The 23483-nt window shown below is 42.7% G+C and overlaps 1 protein-coding gene across 1 annotated transcript in view; it reads right to left on the bottom strand.

The window, feature by feature from the left end:
- LOC115078126 (NXPE family member 3-like) overlaps positions 1-21245 on the bottom strand; it is a 73723-nt gene extending 52478 nt beyond the window's left edge. Inside the window, exon 1 of the mRNA XM_029580795.1 lies at positions 21111-21245. Coding sequence (XP_029436655.1) covers positions 21111-21170 — 60 coding nt within the window. The 5' untranslated portion in view covers positions 21171-21245. The remainder of the gene's footprint in view (positions 1-21110) is intronic.
- Between the last annotated feature and the right edge of the window lie 2238 nt (positions 21246-23483).

Here is a 23483-nt window from a genome sequence, read left to right on the forward strand (position 1 = left end):
CCAGATGCAGCCCTCAAAAGAGCCATATCTGGCTCGCGAGCCATGGGTTCCCGACCCCTGGTTTAGAAACATTATCAATGTCAGTGGAAGATTTTCCTTCGATTTATAATGCCTACTTTATCAGTTGGAAAAATGAAAATCTAGTGGAGCAAAATGTAGCAGAAACATCACTTAATGTTACAGAATTAATAGAAACTTCTTTCAGTTCCCAAGTAGAGAAGAGAGGCACTCTGTTGGTTAAATTTAAACAGATGTCTGATAGAGATAAAATTCTAAAAATGTTTTTAGTAAAGAGAGCTTCTCTATACTTGGGACAGAAAGTGTGGATATACCCAGATTTATCCAAAGATACTAAATTAAGAAGGAAAAAAATTTTGACTTTAGTAAATCAGGCCAGGACGTTTGGGATACAAATTAAATTGAGATTCCCTTGCAAATGCATAATGTATACTGGGGGTGAAAGATATGTATACTATGAGCCTGAACAATTGGAGAGATTCCTGGAAGCACAACGAAACCATGGTGTAGAATAGAATCTATTTCTTATATATGGCATAAAATGTTTTTCTTCTGCCTATCCTCACCAGTGATAAATTAATGCAACTATGTTGTTATATTTCATTTGACTGCTCATATACCGGACTCCCTTATTATAGTAGTTTGGTAATGTCAGATCAGAAGGCTTATTATCTTGTTTTTCTTTCTTAAGTTAAAATGTAAAAAATGACCAGATGGTTATTCACCTTCTTTTCTGTTAACTGATTCAATTGTAAGATTGAATATTTGTAAAAATTTAAAAATATAAATAAAAAAAAAAGATTCTAGGTGGGTGGGATCTTGAAAGATAAATTTGTTCTTCTGATATGTCACAGAGCACTTGCAAGGAAATTTTGGGTAAAATGTTGCCCCAATAGCTTCAGTGACAGAAATTGTTTACATCTAACTTGTATTGCTCTAGCAACGTCAGGAAATATTTGAATCCGTTGACCACAAAAGTTATAGTCCTTGTTTTCAAAATATTTTTGCAACACCAGATTTTTGTCTCTCTCTCTAGTAAAGGTTCCCAAAAGTGTTGACATTTATTGGATATCATCCTGAGAGGCTTCCAAAAATGATGTTAAATTAGGGGATTGTTGGACTATATCCATTTCCTCTTGCCCCACCTGTGACCTTAATCTGGATTTAGGAATATAATATAATCTCGATATAGCTGTCTCATCAATTGTCACTATAGATAGTACTTCTACCAAATATTTTTTAAGTAACTCCATAGCAGATATTAATCTGGTTTCTGGAAAATTCAAAAACCTCAAATTTTTAACACGATTTTGGTTTTCCAGATTTTCTAGCTGTCTATGTGTTATTAGACCATCTTTAATAGAAGAATTATTTACTTCTTTTAACACCTCAATCTGAGTGGAGAAATTTTTACTTTGTTCTTCTAGCTGTATCATACGATTGTTATATTTCTCCATTTCACTTTTAAATTCTAATGTAGTCATTCTATTTTGTTCAATTGATTTAGACAGAGTTTTTTGTAGATTATCTAGAACCTTCCATACATCTCTTCCATACATACATCTCTTCCATACATCTCTTCCATACATCTCCATACATCTTCATACATCTCCATTCATACTCTTCCATACATTCCATACATCTCTTCCATACATCTCTGACCTCAAACTTAAGTTCTACCTTTATGCTGATGACGTCCAGATCGTCATCCCTATACAGAACTCTATCTCTGATGCCCTAGAACATTGGGAGAAATGCCTCACAGCTATTAACTCCCTCCTCTCTAACCTCCATCTTGCCCTCAATACGAACAAAACTGAGATTCTGCTCATCTCCCCCCACTCATCCTCTTCCCCCCTCCCGTCTAATACTACCAAACTCAACCTTCCCTCAACACAACCCTTTGTGAGAGACCTTGGAGTTATCCTTGACCACCAATTAAGTATGAAGAACTACGTAAACTCCATACTCAAAGCCTGCTTTTTCAAACTTAATGTGCTTAAAAAACTCAGACCTCTCTTACACACCCAAGATTTCCGTACTGTTATCCAGGCCACCATCACATCCAAAATAGACTACTGCAATGCTTTACTCATAGGGCTCCCCCACTCTACCATTAAACCTCTTCAAATGTTGCAACATGCGGCAGCGAGGCTCATTGCAAACTCCCGCAAATATGATCACATCACCCCTATCCTCAGAAACTTACACTGGCTCCCCATAGCATCACGCATTATCTACAAAACCCTCACCGTAATCCACAAAGCAATTCACACTCACAACTCCAACTGGTTAGATTTCCCATTTACAACTCCTAAGGCCAATCGACCCACCAGAACGGCCAACTCAGGCACCCTACTTGTGCCCTCCCTGAAAACAGCCCATCTCTCCTCCACACGCGATCGTGCCCTTTCGATTGCAGGTCCTACTCATTGGAACACGCTACCGCCTGACATACGCCTTGAACCATGTATGAACAACTTAAAAAAGAAATTAAAAACATGGTTATTCAACCAAGCCTACCCAGAATAAAAAGCTGTCCCTCCGTGCCAAAGTAGACCACAATACTTCTACTCCTTTCCTCATATTGAGGAACTATATTTTGTTATACTCCCTTTCCTCATCTTGGGGAACCATGTTTTGTTATCCTATCCTTTCTCAGCTATCTTTCACTATCCCCTCTCCCAGTTTGACTTCCCTGTTAAAATGTAATTTCCAAGCTTAACCTGTTTATTGTAAACCGACATGATGTCCACAACTAATGCCGGTATATAAAAATGTTTAAATAAAAAATAAAAATAATAATAAATAATCTCTTAAGGTAATATTTTGGGGGTCTAGTGGTTCCAGAGCCAACTCCTGTGGCTCAGTTCCCAATTTCACCCCAACAGTTTCAATATTTGTTATCACATTTGTCACTTCACCAGTAAGATTTAAAAATTCTCTTTGTCCATTTAAACTTGAAAGAGCTGTAGGATTAGAATTTTCCATGTTGGGTTGAGACAACTGCGTTAGCCCTTGAGGCTCTGGGGATCCTGATGAAAATGAAATTTCTGGAATTGTTCTTTGAGATGGTTGACTTACCCCTCTTGCAACGTGTGAGTCCATCGGTCCTCTCACCGGAAGCCCTGGAGAGGAAGTCCAGATTTTTACCTTCCTCTTCCTGCCCATAAGTAAAAAAAGTAAAACAAAGAAAATTTTTTCAGAAGGGGTGCGCCCCTTTGGCGTGCGGCTTCGGCAGTGCGCCGACGGCTGCGCGTCGTAGCTTCCTCCAATTTAAAGGTAATTCGGTCTGTCCCCTTCCGATGACCTCAGGGGGCGGGGCTTCCAGCGAAACCGGGATGATCTTATGGCTCCAACCCCGGCAAGGGGATAGGAGCCCCGTGCACAGTTCCAGGCTGCTCCTCTCTCAGCGAGAGGTTTCTCCCTCAGATACCTCCCGGAGGGCTTTTTTCATCCCAATCTGGATCTCAAAGAGGTCAACAGTCATTTACGAGTGACTCATTTCACATGGAAAACTTACGCTCAGTGATAATGGCCAAGCAGTAGGGGAAGAGTCTGATGATCTTGGATCTGTATGAGGCGTACCTGCATATTCTCATCTGGCTAGAGCACCAACATTTTTCTGCGATTCACTGTTTTGGGGCCTCATTATCAGTTTCGAGCACTGCAATTTGGTCTGGCCACCACACTCAGAACTTCTTCCAAGATTATGGTGGTAATAGTGGCAGAGTTGAGAAAGGATGGGATTCTGATACACCTGTACTAGGACAACTGGCTGATTCGAGCCAAGACTCTGGAAGAGAGCCTCCTGGTGTCGCACAAGGTGATCTCCTTGTTGCAGGAGCTTGGTTGGGTGATGAACCTGGCCAAGAGAAGTCTTCAGCCATCTCAGTCACTGGAGTATTTCGGTATTCGAACAGGGCAGGGTTTTCTTGCCGGAGGGTCGTAACCAGAAGTTGATGGTGCGGGAGCGTCTGTTGATGAACACAATTTGTCCAACAGTGTGGTCCTATCTACAGTGGTAATGTAGATGGTTGAATACTGGGAATGCCTCCACAGAGGTACTCTCTCTCTCTCTCTCTCTCTCATCTATTGTACCTGAAGACTGCAGAGTTGCTAATGTAACCCCAATATTTAAAAAGGGCTCCAGGGGCAAACCTGGAAACTATAGACAGTGAGCCTGACTTCAGTGCCAGGAAAAATAATGGAAACTATTCTAAAGATTAAAATCGTAGAGCATATAGAAAGACATGGTTTAATGGAACACAGTCAACATGGATTTACTCATGGGAAGACTTGCCTAACAAATCTGCTTCATTTTTTTGAAGGGATTAATAAACATGTGGATAAAGGTGAACCGGTAGATGTAGTGTATTTGGATTTTCAGAAGGCGTTTGACAAAGTCCCTCATAAGAGGCTTCTAAGAAAACTAAAAAGTGATGGGATAGCAGGCGATGTCCTTTTGTGGATTACAAACTGGCTAAAAGACAGGAAACAGAGAGTAGGATTAAATGGACAATTTTCTCAGTGGAAGGCAGTGGGCAGTGGAGTGCCTTAGGGATCTGTATTGGGACCCATACTTTTCAATATATTTATAAATGATCTGGAAAGAAATACGACAAGTGAGGTAATCAAATTTGCAGATGATACAAAATTGTTCAGAGTAGTTAAATCACAAGCAGATTGTGATAAATTGGAAGAAGACCTTCTGAGTCTGGAAAATTGGGCATCCAAATGGCAGATGAAATTTAATGTGGACAAGTGCAAGGTGATGCATATAGGGAACAATAACCCATGCTATAGTTACAAAATGTTAGGTTCCATATTAGGAGCTACCACCCAAGAAAGAGATCTAGGAGTCATAGTGGATAACACATTGAAATCATCGGTTCCTGAGCCTGGGGAACATCCAAGCCACAGCCCCGAATGGAGCGAGTTGAGCCACGCCCCCCTGAGATGTCATCTACTTGCGTTTGCAATCGGATAAAAACCAGGGTCCTGCGGCAGGTCAGTGGGAGCCTCCTCGAGAGAACCACCCTCAGCTGGATGGGAAACGGCCCGTGAGACTTTCCTGAGCCTGGGGAACATCCAAGCCACAGCCCCAAACGGAGCGAGTTGAGCCACGCCCCCCCCCGAGACGTCATCTACTTGCGTTTGCAATCGGATAAAAACCAGGGTCCTGCGGCAGGTCAGTGGGAGCCTCCTCGAGAGAACCACCCTCAGCTGGAGGGGAAACGGCCCATGAGACATTCCTGAGCCTGGGGAACATCCAAGCCACAGCCCCGAACGGAGCGAGTTGAGCCACGCCCCCCTGAGACGTCATCTACTTCCGTTTGCAATCGGATAAAAACCAGGGTCCTGCGGCAGGTCAGTGGGAGCCTCCTCGAGAGAACCACCCTCAGCTGGAGGGGAAACGGCCCGTGAGACTTTCCTGAGCCTGGGGAACATCCAAGCCACAGCCCCAAACGGAGCGAGTTGAGCCACGCCCCCCTGAGACGTCATCTACTTGCGTTTGCAATCGGATAAAAACCAGGGTCCTGCGGCGCGCAGCCGCCGGCGCGCTGCCAAAGGAGCGCGCCTAAGGGGCATGCTCCTTGCGGATTCGGCGAGATATACAACTGACTTCCTACTAAATATCTATGGGCAGGAAAAGAAAGATAAAATTTCCTGCAGTTTCTACCCCTCTTTTGGTGAGGGGCCCTATGGACACACATGTAGTCCGTGGGAACTTGGCATTACAAAACCCTGACCCTGAAGTCTCTTTTTCTTCAGGCTCAACACGGAGTCTCAGCCAATCTTCACCTTCTCTAAGTATTGGACCTATTGGTGAGCATAGTTTGAGTATGGCAAATAATTTACCAGATGACTCTAATCCATTGCAGTTGTCCCAGACTGGAGGAAATGCTATTCTTCCTTCGTCTGGTTCATTGTTAGATCATATGAGGAAAGGGGATAATGTAATAGATGTTAAAGATGTCACATTATTAGATGTATGGAAGTTTGTTAACAATATGCAAAAAATGTTAATGCAAACAATGAATCAGTTTCAAACTTCTAATATTGAAATTAAGCAAACATTACAAGATCATGCTTTAAGATTGGGAAATTTGGAAGGAAACCTTTCCACAGTAAATTCACAGATAGTGAATATACAAACAGCTAATACATCTTTTATGAAAGATAGTCTATCAACAACAAGGCAATTAGAATCTATGGAAAATTTAATAAGATCTAAAAATCTTAGATTTTTTAACTTCCCAATGACGAGGTTATTATCACCTTTAGAGTTACTGAGAAAATATATGAGTGAAGTTTTACAGATTTCCTCTTATAGTGAAATTTTGATTTCTAAATTGTATTACATTCCCAAATCTAGGACTTCTCCAGGTCCAGAGGGAGGAATGGATACAATTCAAGAAAATAGTCCAAATTTGACTTCATTTCTTGAAGCGTCTGTCGACGATATCCCAATTAGGACAACCCTATTAGTAACTTTTGGAATTGAAAGCGATAGGGTTATGGTATTACAAAAATACTTTAAAAACAAAGACTTTTCCTTCTGTGGAGGGAAAATTCAAGTATTTCCTGATGTGGCCAAAACCACACAATTAAGACGGAAACAATTTTTGTTATTAAAGAATAGAGTTACCTCTTTGGGAGCATCATACGTACTTAGATTTCCCTGCAAATGCTGTATTGTATTAGCCGGGAGTAAGTTTATCTTTTACGATCCCCTACATTTAGAGACATTTCTTTTGGATAAGGAGTCATCAAAGGGAAATTAGACTATACTAGAGTTATATGGTGAAGTTAAGATATAGATATATCTCTCCATAAAATGCATTTAATATGCTGTTTTCTTTAAAGTTGTTTCATTTATAAGCTCCTCAGTGTTATGTGGACTAATAAAGGTTTGTAATATGTGATAAATTTGTTTTCTTATGTAAATGTAAATTGGAAATCCTTTATTTCACTGTATTTTATTAATGTAAATTGATAAAAATTTAATAAACTATAAATAAAAAAAAAAAGAAAAGAAAGAAATCATCGGTTCAGTGTGCTGCGGCAGTCAAAAAAGCAAACAGAATGTTGGGAATTATTAGAAAGGGAATGGTGAATAAAATGGAAAATGTCATAATGCCTCTGTATTGCTCCATGGTGAGACTGCACCTTGAATACTGTGTATAGTTTTGGTCGCTCCATCTCAAAAAAGATATAGTTGTGATGCAGAAGGTACAGAGAAGGGCAACCAAAATGATAAAGGGAATGGAACAGCTCCCCTATGAGGAAAGACTAAAGAGGTTAGGACTTTTCAGCTTGGAGAAGAGACAGCTGAGGGGGGATATGATAGAGGTGTTTAAAATTATGAGAGGTCTAGAACGGGTAAATGTGAATCGGTTATTTACTCCTTCGGATAATAGAAAGACTAGGGGGCACTCCATGAAGTTAGCGTGTGGCACATTTAAAACTAATCAGAGAAAGTTCTTTTTCACTCAACGCACAATTAAACTCTGGAATTTGTTGCCAGAGGATGAGTTAGTGCAGTTAGTGTAGCTGTGTTTAAAAAAGGATTGGATAAGTTCTTGGAGGAGAAGTCCATTACCTGCTATTAATTAAGTTGATTTATATAATAACCACCGCTGTTGTTAGCAATGGTAACATGGAATAGACTTAGTTTTTGGGTACTTGCCAGGTTCTTATGGCCTGGATTGGCCACTGTTGGAAACAGGATGCTGGGCTTGATGGACCCTTGGTCTGACCCAGTATGGCATTTTCTTATGTTCTTACAGGTACTTGGATTGATGGCGGCAACCCTGGAAGTGATGCTGTGGGCGAGGGCACATATGTGTCCTCTTCAGCGCTCCCTGCTGTCTCGTTAGAGCCCACAGTCTCAGGACTATTTGATTTGGCTTCACCTGCCGATAGAGGTCTGCACTCACCTGCAGTGATGGTTAACCCTTCACAGTCAGCTGCTACTGAATACAGTGTAACCCCGTGCAGCCAGGGGTCACCTTCCCCGCCTTGGGAAACTTTGTAATTACTGTCCCGAGGTGGGACCGTGAGTTGGCGGCAGGATAATTTGCAGGACCAATGTCATGTTTTAGACAGTTACAAATTTTCAAATATTAACAAAGAATGCAACTTTGCTCTAAAACCTAGAGAAGGGCCAATATAGAAATATATTATTTTTAAGTATTATAACTATAAGAAAAATAAAAAAAGTAAAAATTGTGAACTGTGAATCAAAACCATTTAACCTGACGCAAGGCAGCCCCCAAGGTTCCTCACTTTCTTCCACCCTGTTCAATATTTACCTCCTTCCCCTTTGCCACCTCCTATCAGATTTTGGTCTTTCGCACTTCATATATGCGGATGACGTACAGATCCTCATACCTATTACTGACACGCTGTCCAATGCCCTGAAAACCTGGGAATTGGCCCTTGCCTCAGTCAGCTCCCTGCTTTCTGATAACTACCTTGCCCACAACACCACTAAAACTGAGCTCTTCGCCATCTCACCATGCAATACCTACTCCAACCTCCCCTCACACAACATACCACCATCACACATCACCTTCGCACCACACGTTCGTAGCCTCGGCGTCACTCTAGACAATCAACTTAACTTTAAAAAGTTCATCAAATAAAGACTTTCTTCAAACTTCATACCCTAAAAAAACTCAAACCCCTTCTACATCTCAACGACTTCTGCACTATTCTCCAAGCCACCATCCTGTCCAAACTTGACTATTGCAATGCCCTCCTCCTAGGCCCCCTTAAAAATGCTATCCAGCCCCTACAGATGCTCCAAAATACAGCCGCCTGTATCCTTACCAATGCCCACAAAAATGACCATATTACCCCTGTTCTAAAACATCTGCACTGGCTGCCAGTCACATCACGGATTCGATACAAGTCCCTCACCATCATCCATAAATCTCTACACACAAAAAAGATGCTCTTATTCATTGAACACTTACAATTTCGTACTTCTAACAGACCCACAAGAAACCAACATCTGGCAACATTACACACTCCCTGTCACAAACTTACAGAGCTTAAGTCCACCTCTGACCGTGCTCTCTCCATTGCAGGTCCTACACTCTGGAACAACATGCCCCCCAGTCTTCAGCTAGAACTATGCCATAAGAAATTCAAGCAGAGCCTCAAGACCTGGCTTTTCAAGCAAGCCTTCACTTGAAGCTCAATACCTTACCTCCCCTCCTCCCCCTTATACTCTGTCCCCCTGCCTACGCCCACTCCTCCCTTCACCCTTATCTTCTTTCTCTTTTTCTCTTCACCCATAGCCTTTGCCCCCTAACCCTCCCCTTTTAACTTCCTCCCCTTTTTCTTTTCCACCTCATTTCAAAGCCACGCACTTTACAACTGTAAAGATTATTCAAGATCGTTGCTTGCTCATGTATATATGTTCTTCAACTGTTACATAAAGGACAATTTTGCGTTCTGTTTATAGCTCCTCCCCCTGTTTTTGGATTCCCTCTAGCATTATTACCCTTTTTGTTTTTCCTGTAAAGCCTGTTGCTGCATTATGTTTTCTGTAAACCGATAAGATGTTCCTAATGATTGTCAGTAAATAGAAATCTTAAATAAATAAACAAACAAACAAACAAAAAAACTTCCCTGAGAAGATGCGTATGTATGCCAGGGGTGAATGGGAGCCGGTATGGGGGAATGGGAAAAAGTTTGTCACCCTCACCAATTCATGAAAAGCTCAATGTGACTGGAAATCTAAAGTTTTCAGATATGAGAAACGGGAGATTTTTCCCTTCTTGTTTTAATTATTGGGTGTTTGATGTGTCTGCTATTTTGAAATTTATCATCTGTTTGGCAATTTTTATTAGTTTGGTTTATTATGATTGATTTATATTTCCTGATTTTATTGTTTGATTTATGAGGTCTCATGATGTTTCTGTTTTTCCATTACTTCATTGCAGAGTCTGGCTTGTTGCAGTTTCTATCTACAGTTTACTCAAGGCTATCCAAATGCCAAACCCATATCTAATATGCATTATAAAAGGCCTAATATATAGATTCCAAGTGTCTTCTTTTGCAGGGTTTTCGGGTTGGTACCTCAGCAGTGCATGTTTTTCTATACAACAAACTGGTGCCAGCCACAGGGCCCAGCCAGCACCACTTTTATGCACTGATAGGTAGCACAAGAGCACCTGGGGATCATTCCTGTGGATGGGGTAAAATAGGTTTTTGGGGGGGTGGGGGGACCATCAGTTTTGACAGTTTGGATTGCTGGAGGGAGCAGGGCTTTTTTTTTTTCAGCAGCAAAAGGGGGCCTGGGACAGAGCATGAGACTGACAGTTTCTAATGTGTATTGGTTGTTGGGGAAAACAACTAAAATTTTGTGTTAAAAAAAACAAAAAAAACTGAACTTAGGGGTGGGGTGTCAGCACAGCAATTGTTTGTACAAGGCAGAACAAATGTTAGCACAATCCCTGTTTTCTCTTTCTCCCTCCCTGCTAAATCCCCTCAGGCTGCATAAAAGAAGCCATGGTTTATAGGCTCTGTTATTGTGACTGAGCCAGACAGGTGGCAGGTTAAAAGGCTGTGAGAAGCCCAAGGTAGTGGCAAGTGAAGGTTGAAGTGAAAGGTCCCCTTGAGCTGAGAGGTGAAAGGAGCAGGAGGAAGCTGCAGGACAAGGAAAAAGGAAAAAGTTCAGATTGCAAAATCATTCACAAGACTGTAGGCATAGTGCTTTTGTTTGTGTTATTTGGATAATTTGGTTGGTAGCTAAATCAAAGTAATGATCCACCTTCTTTGTTCTCATTAACTCCTGAGGAACAGCACCATCTTAATTAGTGTCTTAGCACACTCTCAGTCTGCTGTACTGAGTGGATCCCACGGATACATGTGGAGTTAATTAATCCAGCACGGAGAACTGAGAAGCAGATCTTCATCATGTCCCCATGCAGGTGACACATTGCTAAATATACAGCATGAATACAGTATGATCAGCTGAAGAACGGAGCCCCTTGCAGATGTGTCCCTGATACACATAAAGCATGAAAAGAGCACAAAGAGCTGAAGAGGACATTTTCTTAAGAATTCTTTGCAGGCTGACACGGTGGGTTTTACATTCTTTTCTGCTGATATTGAATGTTCTATTCATCATCTATTTGTTGCGGTTCGGTCCGCGAGGCTCGCGTCCCGGCCCTTACCTCGGAGGTCTCTTCCAGCTAGCAGGGAAGCGGAGTCGGATCCTGGGCGTCTCCGCGGGGGAGACGCCATTGCTGGCCAGCCTCTAGGTGCGCGCGCGCGGCTGCCCCGCACCTTTCTAGACAGTTTCCCGCCCGAGGATGGCTCCGCCCCTAGCCTGACGTCAGACGCCGCGGCCTACTTAGGGTCACCGCGGACGCCTGATCGGCGCCTTGCAACAGGGTTCCTTCGGTCCCCCGTTGCCTCAAGCCCCGGAGTTCGCTAGCGCTCTAACCACTCTGTTCTTGCCTGGTTCCTGCCTGCCTACAGCCCGAGCCTGGTTCCTGCCAACTTCAGCCAAACCTGGTACCTGCCTGCTTTCGCCCCACCGGCCGCCGTACCTGTCCAAGGTCCAACTCCGAGCTTCGCCTAAGTCCCAGCGGTCGGGCCCCTACGAGCTCCTCCCGGGGGGGCTCCGACTTCCAGGGTGAATCGCCTAAGTCCCAGCGGCTGGGCTCCTAAGGGCTCCTCCCGGGGGAGTACCAGCTTCCAGGGTGAAGCTGACACCACCTGTCCGCCTGAGATCTGCTTCCTGACCTGTCTAGTTGAGAACAGTGAAGTCCTTCCCAAGTCTCCTGTAGGCTGGCCCAAGGGTCCACTAGTCATATAGTTCACAACACTGTTTTGAAATATTTATTCTTTATATTAGTGTGGTTATACTATTTTCATTGATGTTTTATATTTCTTGAGTTTATTTTTTTATGTTTTATGAGGAATGTAATGTTTGTTTTTCCACTGTTGTACTGCATACAGTCTGGCTTCTTGCAGTTTCCAGTTCAGATTTTGTCTGCACATTTCTGTTTATACTTTGTAGTCGATTTTTATTCTGTATTCGGTGAGAGGCTGTCTATGCTCTGTATGTGTGACTGAGGTGTGAGGTATTGTGCTAGCGTGTAGTTTCTGTGTAGGGATATGTAGCAGCCTGCCTAGTTCTGTTTTCATAATAGGATGTGTACCGATGTTTTAGGGCTCAGTGTAACATTTGCAGTGTTGCCTTATTATAGGTAGGATTGTCAGGGCCGGAATGAGTCAGGTGGACATCCCAGGCATTTCAGAATGGTGCCCTGTGCAGGTTACAGAGGTGCCCTTGGGGGGAGATGAGCTCTGTGTCCCTCTTTCCTCTGCCTCTGCAGTACAACTGCTGATCTTCTGGCCCTGTCAGTGACTGCCGCTACTAACCGCTGATGAACTTCTGCCGTGTACAGGGGAGGAAGAAGGCAACCACCACAGGAGAGAGAGATTTCAGCGCCTATTGCTAGGTGCCCCAGACAATTGCTCAGTTAGTCCGCCCCTTAATTCTGAGTGTTATTACTGTTTGAGTACTGAATTGGTATGGAGGTTTACTATATTTTAATTGTAATTCATTTTACTCATGGCTTGTTGAGACCAGGCCCACATCCAACACGCATTACAATAGGCCTAATACCATATGGGTTCCAAGTGAATTTTCTTTTGCTTTTTTTTCCAGAGCTTTCTGGTTGCATTGCAGCAGTGCTTATAAATATAAAATACATGTTATAAGTGATATTTTTCCTCAAAAGACTGTACTTTGAATGTCCTTTTCATGTCAAACCTGTTTTTATAAATGCATGATTTTAATTGTATGGGAAGGGGAAGAGCGAAGGCGCAAAGCTATAAAATTCACTGAGGTGACCTAAAACCTTTGCACTGGCTCTGATATAAAATATCCTGGGCCCCGTTTAAAGTCTCTGATTGAGATAGGTCTCTCACACAGAATTTGCATTGTTTGGGGGGGGGGGTTGTCACTTATTCTTTATTGATTTGTTTTAGAATTTAAGGTTGATAACAGCTGGAGTTTGTTGGCTGATTTGAATTTTTCGGGTGCATAATTAATTCCCTTGTATAGTACGTAATAGAATTTGGATTGTGGGTGAAATGTTTAGTGGTTTCAAAGTTCAAAGCATGTGCTTTTAGGTATATTTTGAGTAGATTCCTACAAGTTTCCATGGGGACAGTGCACCAGATAAACCCTCCTTCCCGGAAATTAACTACTTACCCACTCTTGGTACTATTAGTATCACAGGGAAGATCTGGCACTAACCTTACTGCACCTGTAACCGATGTTCAGACAAAGGTTATTCAGGCCGATTTAATAAAAGGTGCGGGAGAGCCGGCGCTCCGAGTTCAGCGCCCAGGCACCTCTCCTGGGCACATGATTCTGTATTTAAATTAGGCCGGGCGCTAATAAGGAAGCACTAGGGACAATAGCGCGTCCCTAGCGCCTCCTCAATAGCGGAAGAGTCTGCTGTCAGCAGGTCCGACAACCGACGCTTAATTTTACCGGCGTCCATTTTCGAACCAGCTGACAGCCACGGGTTCGGAAAATGGATGCCGGCAAAATAGAGCGTCCGTTTTCGAACCTACCAACCGGCGGGCAGATTTTTTTAAAATTTATTTTTATTTATTTTTGGTACCTCCGCCTTAATATCGCTATGATATTAAGTCAGAGGGTGTACAGAAAAGCAGTTTTTTTCCGCTTTTCTGTACACTTTTTCCGGTGCTTTCTAAGTTAAGCCTTGGCCGCACATTTTACTTTCAGTATTCCGGGTGAATAAGTAAGTAGTTTCGTGGGGGTTGGCCACGTGTTTTCCACGTGCTATTACCCCTTACAGTATAAGGGGTAAAAGGAGCACGTCGAAAACGCGAGTCCAAATGGGTGTTAAACGGTGCGCTCAGTTGAGCGCACTGTACTATATCGACCTGATTGTTGGTAAAAAGGACAAGTCTATGAGTGGCTCCATTAGAATCCATGGAGTTGGGATGGCAGCACAGTGACCATTTGTACAAGGCAGCAAAACAGGTAGCACCGGCCCGGGCTGGGAGTTGAAAGGAGCAGGAGGAAACTACAGGGCATGTGAAAAAGAAAAAAGTTCAGATGGTAAAATCATTCACAAGGCCCCAGGGATAGTGTACTTTTGTTTGTGTTATTTGGATAACTCAGTTGGTAATTACAGCTAAGTTATGATCCACTTTCTTTATTCCTGTTAACTCTTGAGGCAACAGCAGGCTCCTAATTAGTGTCATAGCGCACTCTCAGTCTAAATATCTCAGGATCACTACTGTACTGCTCCTATACAAAGCCCCATTCAGGTATCCCATAGATACATGTAGAGCATGAATACATACAGAGAGTTGAGGAGGAGATCTTTATCATATCCCCATGCAGGTGATACACTGCTAAATATAAAGCATGAATACAGCAATGAGAGGTGAGGAGCAGATCTTTCTCATTATCATATCCCCATGCAGGTGATACACTGCTAAATATAAAGCATGAATACAGCAATGAGAGGTGAGGAGCAGATCTTTCTCATTATCATATCCCCATGCAGGTGATACACTGCTAAATATAAAGCATGAATACAGTATAGATAGGTGAGGATATCTTTATCATATCCCCATGCAGGTGATACACTGCTAAATATAAAGCATGAATACAGCATAGAGAGTTGAAGAGCAGATCTTTATCATATCCCCATGCAGGTGATACACTGCTAAATATAAAGCATGAATACAACATAGAGAGTTGAGGAGCAGATCTTTATCATATCCCCTTGCAGGGGATATGCTAAATATAAAGCATGAATACAACATAGAGAGTTGAGCAGATCTTTATCACCTCCTCACCTCTCTATGCTGTAGATCAGAGAGTTGAGGAGGAGATCTTTATCATATCCCCCATGCAGGTGATACACTGCTAAATATAAAGCATGAATACAGCATAGATAGGTGAGGATATCTTTATTATATCCCCATGCAGGTGATACACTGCTAAATATAAAGCATGAATACAGCATAGAGAGTTGAAGAGCAGATCTTTATCATATCCCCATGCAGGTGATACACTGCTAAATATAAAGCATGAATACAACATAGAGAGTTGAGGAGCAGATCTTTATCATATCCCCTTGCAGGGGATATGCTAAATATAAAGCATGAATACAACATAGAGAGTTGAGCAGATCTTTATCACCTCCTCACCTCTCTATGCTGTAGATCAGAGAGTTGAGGAGGAGATCTTTATCATATCCCCCATGCAGGTGATACACTGCTAAATATAAAGCATGAATACAGCATAGAGAGGTGAGGAGCAGATCTTTATCATATCCCCATGCAGGTGATACACTGCTAAATATAAAGCATGAATACAGCATAGAGAGGTGAGGAGGATTTATTTATTTATTTATTTATATACCGAAATTCTTGTAAGGGTTTACAAATCAGTTCGGTTTACATTGAACAGAAACAGTGCTTCAGTAAATGAAAGCAATTACATTGAACATTGACAGAGCTTCAAATGTGAACAATTACAAAGAACTAATAATAAAATAAAAATATATTATTAACCAATAAAACAAGCAGATAACATTTAACATTTGTTCAGAAAACAGTGTCTCGGAGAGAGTAAATATAATACACACGTGATAGCAGAGGCTAAGATCTTGAACTATGAAACAGAAAACTAGGGGTTGACGCAACAAAGTATTGCACCAAACTGATATCATGGAACAGAGGGGCATATAAGGGTGTCACTGTACAATATAATAAACGGCTAGTGGGGTAATGATTAGGTATGTGAATCGTAGAGAAGGCAACAGGAGCTAAGTAGAGGAGCAAAATCTGGACATGAAATTTTTTGACTAAGGCGATATAAATGAATAGAAAGAGTAAATACTGCTGAGGAACGGGGAGGAATTTAATTCAGAGGATTATCTGAATGGGAAAAGGCCTGATTGAACAACCAGGTTTTGAGTCTTTTCTTAAAAGTAACCGGGCAGTGTTCTAGCCGTAGGTCTGGAGGGAGAGAGTTCCAGTGTTTTGGACCAGACGCTGAGAGGGCTCTCATTCCTGAAGTTGTTTTTAGAAAGGGAACCTGGAGGGTGTCTTTATATGCTGCTCTTACCGGCCTGGATGGTAAGTGCAGTCTGAGAGGGAACTTGAGATCCAAAGGTGTGATGTTGAATATCGCTTTGTGGGTGATGGTTAGAGCTTTGAACAGTATTCTGTAATTGATAGGGAGCCAGTGGAGGATCTTCAGAATGGGGGTGATGTGGTCTCATTTTTTGGATCTGGTTAGAATCCTGGCAGCGGCATTTTGCACCATCTGTAATGGCTTGATAGTATTTGCGGGGAGGCCGATCAGAAGGGAGTTGCAATAGTCTATTTTTGAGAAAATGATTGCCTGAAGTACTGTACGGAAGTCGTGGAAGTGGAGGAGAGGTCTGAGTCATTTTAAAACTTGGAGTTTGAAAAAGCAGTCCTTGGTGGTACATGGCCCTGTGAGAGCGAACAATTGATGATTTTTGCAATATGCTTGGAAATGGTACTAGGAATGGAGATAAGCAGGTTGGATGGGATTGCGTCCAGAGGGTGAGATGCAGGTTTGAGCTTTTTGAGAATAATTTCTATCTCCAATGAAGAAGTAGGTTCGAAGGTTTCCAGATTTGTAATTGGATGAGTGGTTGCAGTAATAGGGGTTGGAGGGAGAGGAGTATTGTTGTTCGTGAACGGAGCTAAGAGGTTTAGAATTTTCTTTTTGAAGTAAGTAGCTAGTTCGGCTGCTTTGCTTGCGGCTTGATCATCTGGAACCGCAGTAGGTGATGGTTTGGTGAGTGAGGAAATAAGGGTAAATAACGCTTTTGGGTCGTAGATGAAATGATGGATTTTTTGAGAGTAGAAGTTTCTTTTGGTGCGGAGGATGGCGATCCTGTATTGATGCATAAGTGTTTTGTATGCCGTCAAGTTACTTGTAGAGGAAGGGTTTTTGCGCCAAAGGTGTTCTCTGCTTCTGAGGACTCTCTTGATGGATTTAAGTTCCAGTGTGTACCACGGTTTTCTGTTGTCCATATTTGAATGAAGAGTTTTTGTAGTTAGTGGGCAGGTGAGGTCAGCCACTTTTTTCGTGATTTTGGACCAGGAAGCAGTGGCCGAGACTGCGTCAGTGAGGTCGAGATGTTCTAACTCCGAAGTTAGGTGATTGATGAGTGTGTCAGGGTTACATAACTTCCTATAATGGATTTTGGTCTTTTGAGACTGAGAAGTGATAGGATGATGATTTTTTAGAGTGGTGGAGATAAGCTTGTGATCAGACCAGGGGATAGGAGTACAGTGTGTGCCAGTTGAGGGGGAGAGGCTCTCATTTAAAAAGATCAGGTCCAAGATGTGTCCTGCTTTGTGGGTAGGTTCGTTGATAATTTGTTTGAAGCCCATTCCGCTCAATGAGTTAAGAAATGTGTCGCAGCTAGAAGACAGTGGGGACTCATCCACATGGAGGTTGAAATCTCCCAAAAGGATGGCAGGTTTGTCTGAATTAATATGTTTGGCTATGAGCTCTATTAACGGGGATGGGTCTGACTCAAGGTAGCTGGGAGGGGCATAAGTAAGGGCGATTTGTAGGTTGTTAGATATGAAGATGGCGAGTTCCAGGGGGGGAGATGCATTTGCCCACTGAAGAGAAAGTCTAAGTTTTTTGTTTGCAGCGAGAAGCAGACCTCCACCTCTCTTCTTAGGTCTGGGAATAGAGAAGAAATTGTATGACGAAAGCGGAAGTTGGTTGATTAGGGCAATATCTTCTGTTTTTAACCAGGTCTCTGTGATGGCACATAGGTCAGGTTGGGACTCCAAGAGGTAGTCATGGAGAAGGTGAGTTTTTTTTGTGAGGGATTGAGCGTTTAATAGTGTTAGGGTGAAAAGAGTGAGACCTAGAAGTTGGTTCAGAGGAGATATCATGATTGGGGTTAATCTCTTTTGTAAGATTGATGGTGAGTAGGGGATATTTGCTGAGTTGCTCCTGCTTTTGTGAATGATTGGGATGGTGAGAGAGATCATGGTTCGCCCGCAATGGAGGCCGGTGAATGGGGAAGGTGGGGGTTGGATGTGAGCGGAATATCCCAAAAACAAAAATATCGCAGGAGGAGTTGGTGTGGGAGAGAGCTGGTACAAGCCGAGTGGTTTGGGAAATATGGGAGTTACTGTTACGAAGAATAAATGGATTGTATCACAGAGAGCTGCCTTGTGGAGCTGCACTAAGGAGCGCACAAAGGGGCCTGCCCCTTTGTCGTGCTCCTTCGGTGCGCGATGCTCGGCGCGCGGCGCCTAGCAAAGCTCAGAATTTAAACTTATCAGGGCCGGCTCTGATAGGGTGGTAGCGAAGTTGCTGACGTCCGGGAGGGTCTCCTTCCTGGTAGGCTGTGTCTCGGATGGGCGGATCGGAGGGCCTAGCCGCGTGGCCGGCGCTGGAGCCTCGGAGGTGAGTGCTGAAACTGTGCAGCCTTGCCCCGACGGGTTTCAGCGCCGGATGTGCAGGCCTGCAGCTACAGTCTGGATCGAGGAGCGGCGGTGGCGATCGCGGTAGGTAAGGGACGCCGGGCAGAGCGGCTGGGGTTTAAATCCCCCACTTACCGCAGATGCTGACGTCAGGGAGGGTCTCCTTCCTGGTAGGCTGCGTCTCGGATGGGCGGATCGGAGGGCCTAGCCGCGTGGCCGGCGCTGGAGCCTCGGAGGTGAGTGCTGAAACTGTGCAGCCTTGCCCCGACGGGCTTCAGCGCCGGATGCGCAGGCCTGCAGCTACAGTCCGGATCGAGGAGCGGCGGTGGCGATCGCGGTATTTTTATCATATCCCCATGCAGGTGATACATTGCTAAATATAAAGCATGAATACAGCATAGAGAGGTGAGGAGGATATCTTTATCATATCCCCATGCAGGTGATACATTGCTAAATATAAAGCATGAATACAGCAATGAGAGGTGAGGAGGATATCTTTATCATATCCCCATGCAGGTGATACACTGCTAAATATAAACCATGAATACAACATAGAGAGTTGAGGAGCAGATCTTTATCATATCCCCTTGCAGGGGATATGCTAAATATAAAGCATGAATACAACAAAGAGAGTTGAGCAGATCTTTATCACCTCCTCACCTCTCTATGCTGTAGATCAGAGAGTTGAAGAGGAGATCTTTATCATATCCCCCATGCAGGTGATACACTGCTAAATATAAAGCATGAATACAGCATAGAGAGGTGAGGAGATCTTTATCATATCCCCATGCAGGTGATACACTTCTAAATATAAAGCATGAATACTGCATAGAGAGTTGAGGAGCAGATCTTTATCATATCCCCATGCAGGTGATACACTGCTAAATATAAAGCATGAATACAGCATAGAGAGGTGAGGAGGATATCTTTATCATATCCCCATGCAGGTGATACATTGCTAAATATAAAGCATGAATACAGCATAGAGAGGTGAGGATATCTTTATCATATCCCCATGCAGGTGATACACTGCTAAATATAAAACATGAATACAGCATAGAGAGTTGAAGAGCAGATCTTTATCATATCCCCTTGCAGGTGATACACTGCTAAATATAAAGCATGAATACAACATAGAGAGTTGAGGAGCAGATTTTTATCATATCCCCTTGCAGGGGATATGCTAAATATAAAGCATGAATACAACATAGAGAGTTGAGCAGATCTTTATCACCTCCTCACCTCTCTATGCTGTAGATCAGAGAGTTGAGGAGGAGATCTTTATCATATTCCCCATGCAGGTGAAACACTGCTAAATATAAAGCATGAATACAGCATAGAGAGGTGAGGAGATCTTTATCATATCCCCATGCAGGTGATACACTGCTAAATATAAAGCATGAATACAGCATCGAGAGTTGAGGAGCAGATCTTTATCATATCCCCATGCAGGTGATACACTGCTAAATATAAAGCATGAATACAGCATAGAGAGGTGAGGAGGAGATCTTTATCATATCCCCCATGCAGGTGAAACACTGCTAAATATAAAGCATGAATACAGCATAGAGAGGTGAGGAGATCTTTATCATATCCCCATGCAGGTGATACACTGCTAAATATAAAGCATGAATACAGCATAGGTGAGGAGGTTTTCTTTATCATATCCCCATGCAGGTGATACACTGCTAAATAAAAAGCAAGAATACAGCAGATAGAGGTGAGTAGGAGATCTTCATCATATCCCCATATAAACAGATGAAATTGCCATTGCCATACTGGGTCAGACCAAGAGTCCATCAAGCCAGGCATCCTGTTTCCAACAGTGGTCACCTCTTTACAAAACCACAGAATACTTACTGTTCTAAGATTTGGCACTGTTCTTCTACTTCCCTTAGCTTATCCTATCCAGTTAATGACTTGAGATACTCCCCCATCTTATCAAAGTTAATTTTCCTGAAGTCCAGGTCTCTGGCCTTTGAATGAACCCCCTAAGCCTATGTTCTAATACTGAACCACAGCAACCATCCAGTGATCTCTGAATCCTAAATGATCCCCCATTATGACATCTGAAACACGATCCCCATTTGTTCAATATCACCCCTTCATTTCTAATTACTGGAAGAGTTCTGTGAAGGAGTGAACAACAAAGGAGAATAGAGAGGAGACAAATGAGAGAAAGAAGAAGGTGGGAGACAGGAGAAGAGGAAGAGAGAGAAGAGTGGAGGGCAAATAGGAGCAAGCTAAAAAAATGCCAAAAGAGAGAAGAAAGTGAGAAGGCAACAAAAGGAGGGAAAGGTGTGAGATGAGGGAGAGGAAATGCATCAATTCTGCCCAAGGTATCAGAAAACGCTAAATAAAAATTATAAAAGAGTAGAGGCACAGAGAAGAAAGCATGGGAGGAGAGAAAAGAGTGGAGAAAGAAAAGGTGAAATAGGAGATGGAGAGAAGTAAGAAATCACAGTGAGAGAAGACAATGAAAAGAGAATGAAGAAGAAATGGTGAGAGAGAGGTGTGAAGGGAGGGAAGGAAAAGAGGAAAACAAATTGCAATTTATTATAATTTCAACTTACCCCGATCACAAAAACGAAACAGAGTAAGCAGATAAAAATCCAGCGTGATGACAAACTCATGGCACGCAGCTGTCCAGACTGCAGCCTTCAGAAATAAGTAATGCGCAAGGAGCTGGATTCCTGCAGGATGTGGTTGGGTTACCTTTGCACCAAATTACTTCAAAGGTACATGAGTGTGCCAAAGTGGGCTGTAATTACCTGATCTGCAGGGCAAGGACATTTCAAGTCTGGCACAGCCTACAATACTCACACGGATACAATGCTTCTTTATTAAACTTTAACTAACTGTTTTCTGATGTTAGTGGATTGTGCCTACTTCTCTATGTAGAAAGTAAATTTCTCCTTTAGCCGGCAGACAGACGTTACTTTATCACGAAAGATTAAAAATAAGGGAGGTGCTTTCTCCTTAGGGATTACAATATGCATGGGAGGAGTGGGATACAAGAATAGAGGTTTGGTGTAGCAGGAGGTCTGTTGGTGGATTTTGGGGAGATTGCTTGCTTCTTCCCTGATGAAGATTAGGTGCAGACGGGATGTGAAAGAGGAGAGAGGAGAAAAGCCTTATCACAAGGGTAAGGAGGATGATGGAGCAGCAAGGGATAAACTTAGAGGGCAATGAGAACTGATAATACAAAGGGGACGAGAGGAAGATGTGGGAGAGGAGGATGGGTGTAGTGAGACATGAGAGTAGAGTGGAGAGACTCCTATCAGAACAAAGAAACTCCTAACTCACCCAATCAGGGTTCTGAAGAAAATTCGATCTTCAGCTGTCCATGCTGTATTCATCCTTTATGTGTATCAGTGTGACACCTGCATGGGACTCTCGTGAAGATCTGCTTTTCATGTGTCTATGCTGTGTTCACTCTTTATTTGTATCAGTGTAATGTCTGAAAGGGACTTTGATAAATATCTCTTCGATAAATATCTCTTCAACTGTCTATGCAGTATTCATGCTTTATATTTAACAGTGTATCACCTGCATGGGGATATGAGAAGATCTCCTCACCTCTCTGTGCTGTATTCATGCTCTATGTTTAGCAGTGTATCACCTGCCTGAGGTTCTGATGAAGATCTCCTACAGAGCTCTCTATGCTGTAGTCATGCTTTATATTTGTATCACTGCATCTCAAAAAAAATATAGTTGCACTGGAGAAGGTACAGAGAAGGGCAACCAAAATGTTAAAGGGGATGGAATAGCTCCTCTATAAAGAAAGGCTAAAGAGGTTAGGGCTGTTCAGCTTGGAGAAGAGACGGCTGAGGGGGGATATGATATAGAGGTGTTTAAAAATCATGAGAGGTCTAGACCGGGTTAATGTTAATCAGTTATTTACTCTTTCGGATAATAGAAAGACTAGGGGGCACTCCATGAAGTTAGCATGTGGCACATTTAAAACTAATCGGAGAAAGTTCTTTTTCACTCAACGCACAATTAAATTCTGGAATTTGTTGCCAGAGGATGTGGTTAGTGCAGTTAGTGTAGCTCTGTTTAAAAAAGGATTGGATAAGTTCTTGGAGGAGAAGTCCATTATCTGTTATTAATTAAGTTGACTTAGAAAATAGCCACTGCCATTAGCAATGGTAACATGGAATAGACTTAGTTTTTGGGTACTTGCTAGGTTCTTATGGCCTGGATTGGCCACTGTTGGAAACAGGATGCTGGGCTTGATGGACCCTTGGTCTGACCCAGCATGGCAATTTCTTATGTTCTCTGGCATTCTTCTCCTTGTGGAATATTAAAAGGTCATTGATTATAGAATACTATGTATGTATGATAGCACTAGTATTGGTGCTAGGGTATCTAACTGTCCTGATTTTTTTTCCAGACTGTACAGAAATGTCCTGATTTTAGCCCTCTGGCTTCAGCTCAGCCTCCAGTATTCCCTGCAATTACACACAACAGTATGGGCCTTACTAGCTGCTCTGTCTTCAATATGTGTTGGCTCTATGTTCACTCTGTGACATTTACTTTGTGTCACTTAAACAAACTTCAGTCCAGGGTTGAATCAAAGATTTTACAAAGCAGTAGTTCGCCCCTACGCTAATGAAAGCAAACCTTTCTTGGAGTGGTCATGATTTGAGGCTCCGAAGGGCTAGGCTCAGGAGTAAGAAAAGAGGAACAAATTCCCAGAGAAGGTAATAGAGATAAAAACAGTAACAGATCCAGAAAGCGTAGAACATGTACAGAGGATCATTGCAAAGATGTTAAGGTGAAGTCAGATATCAGCTGGGGGCTGTGGTGCTATAGCAGTAAGTAATTTGGGCAGACTAGATGGGTCCTTTTCTGCTATTATATTCTCTGTTTCTATGTTTTTCTAATGGTGAAGAGTGGCAATAGACATTGCATGTGCAAAAGTCCCATATCTGAAGATAATA

The sequence above is a fragment of the Rhinatrema bivittatum genome, chromosome 16 (assembly GCF_901001135.1).
Source record: "Rhinatrema bivittatum chromosome 16, aRhiBiv1.1, whole genome shotgun sequence".
Taxonomy (NCBI): domain Eukaryota; kingdom Metazoa; phylum Chordata; class Amphibia; order Gymnophiona; family Rhinatrematidae; genus Rhinatrema; species Rhinatrema bivittatum.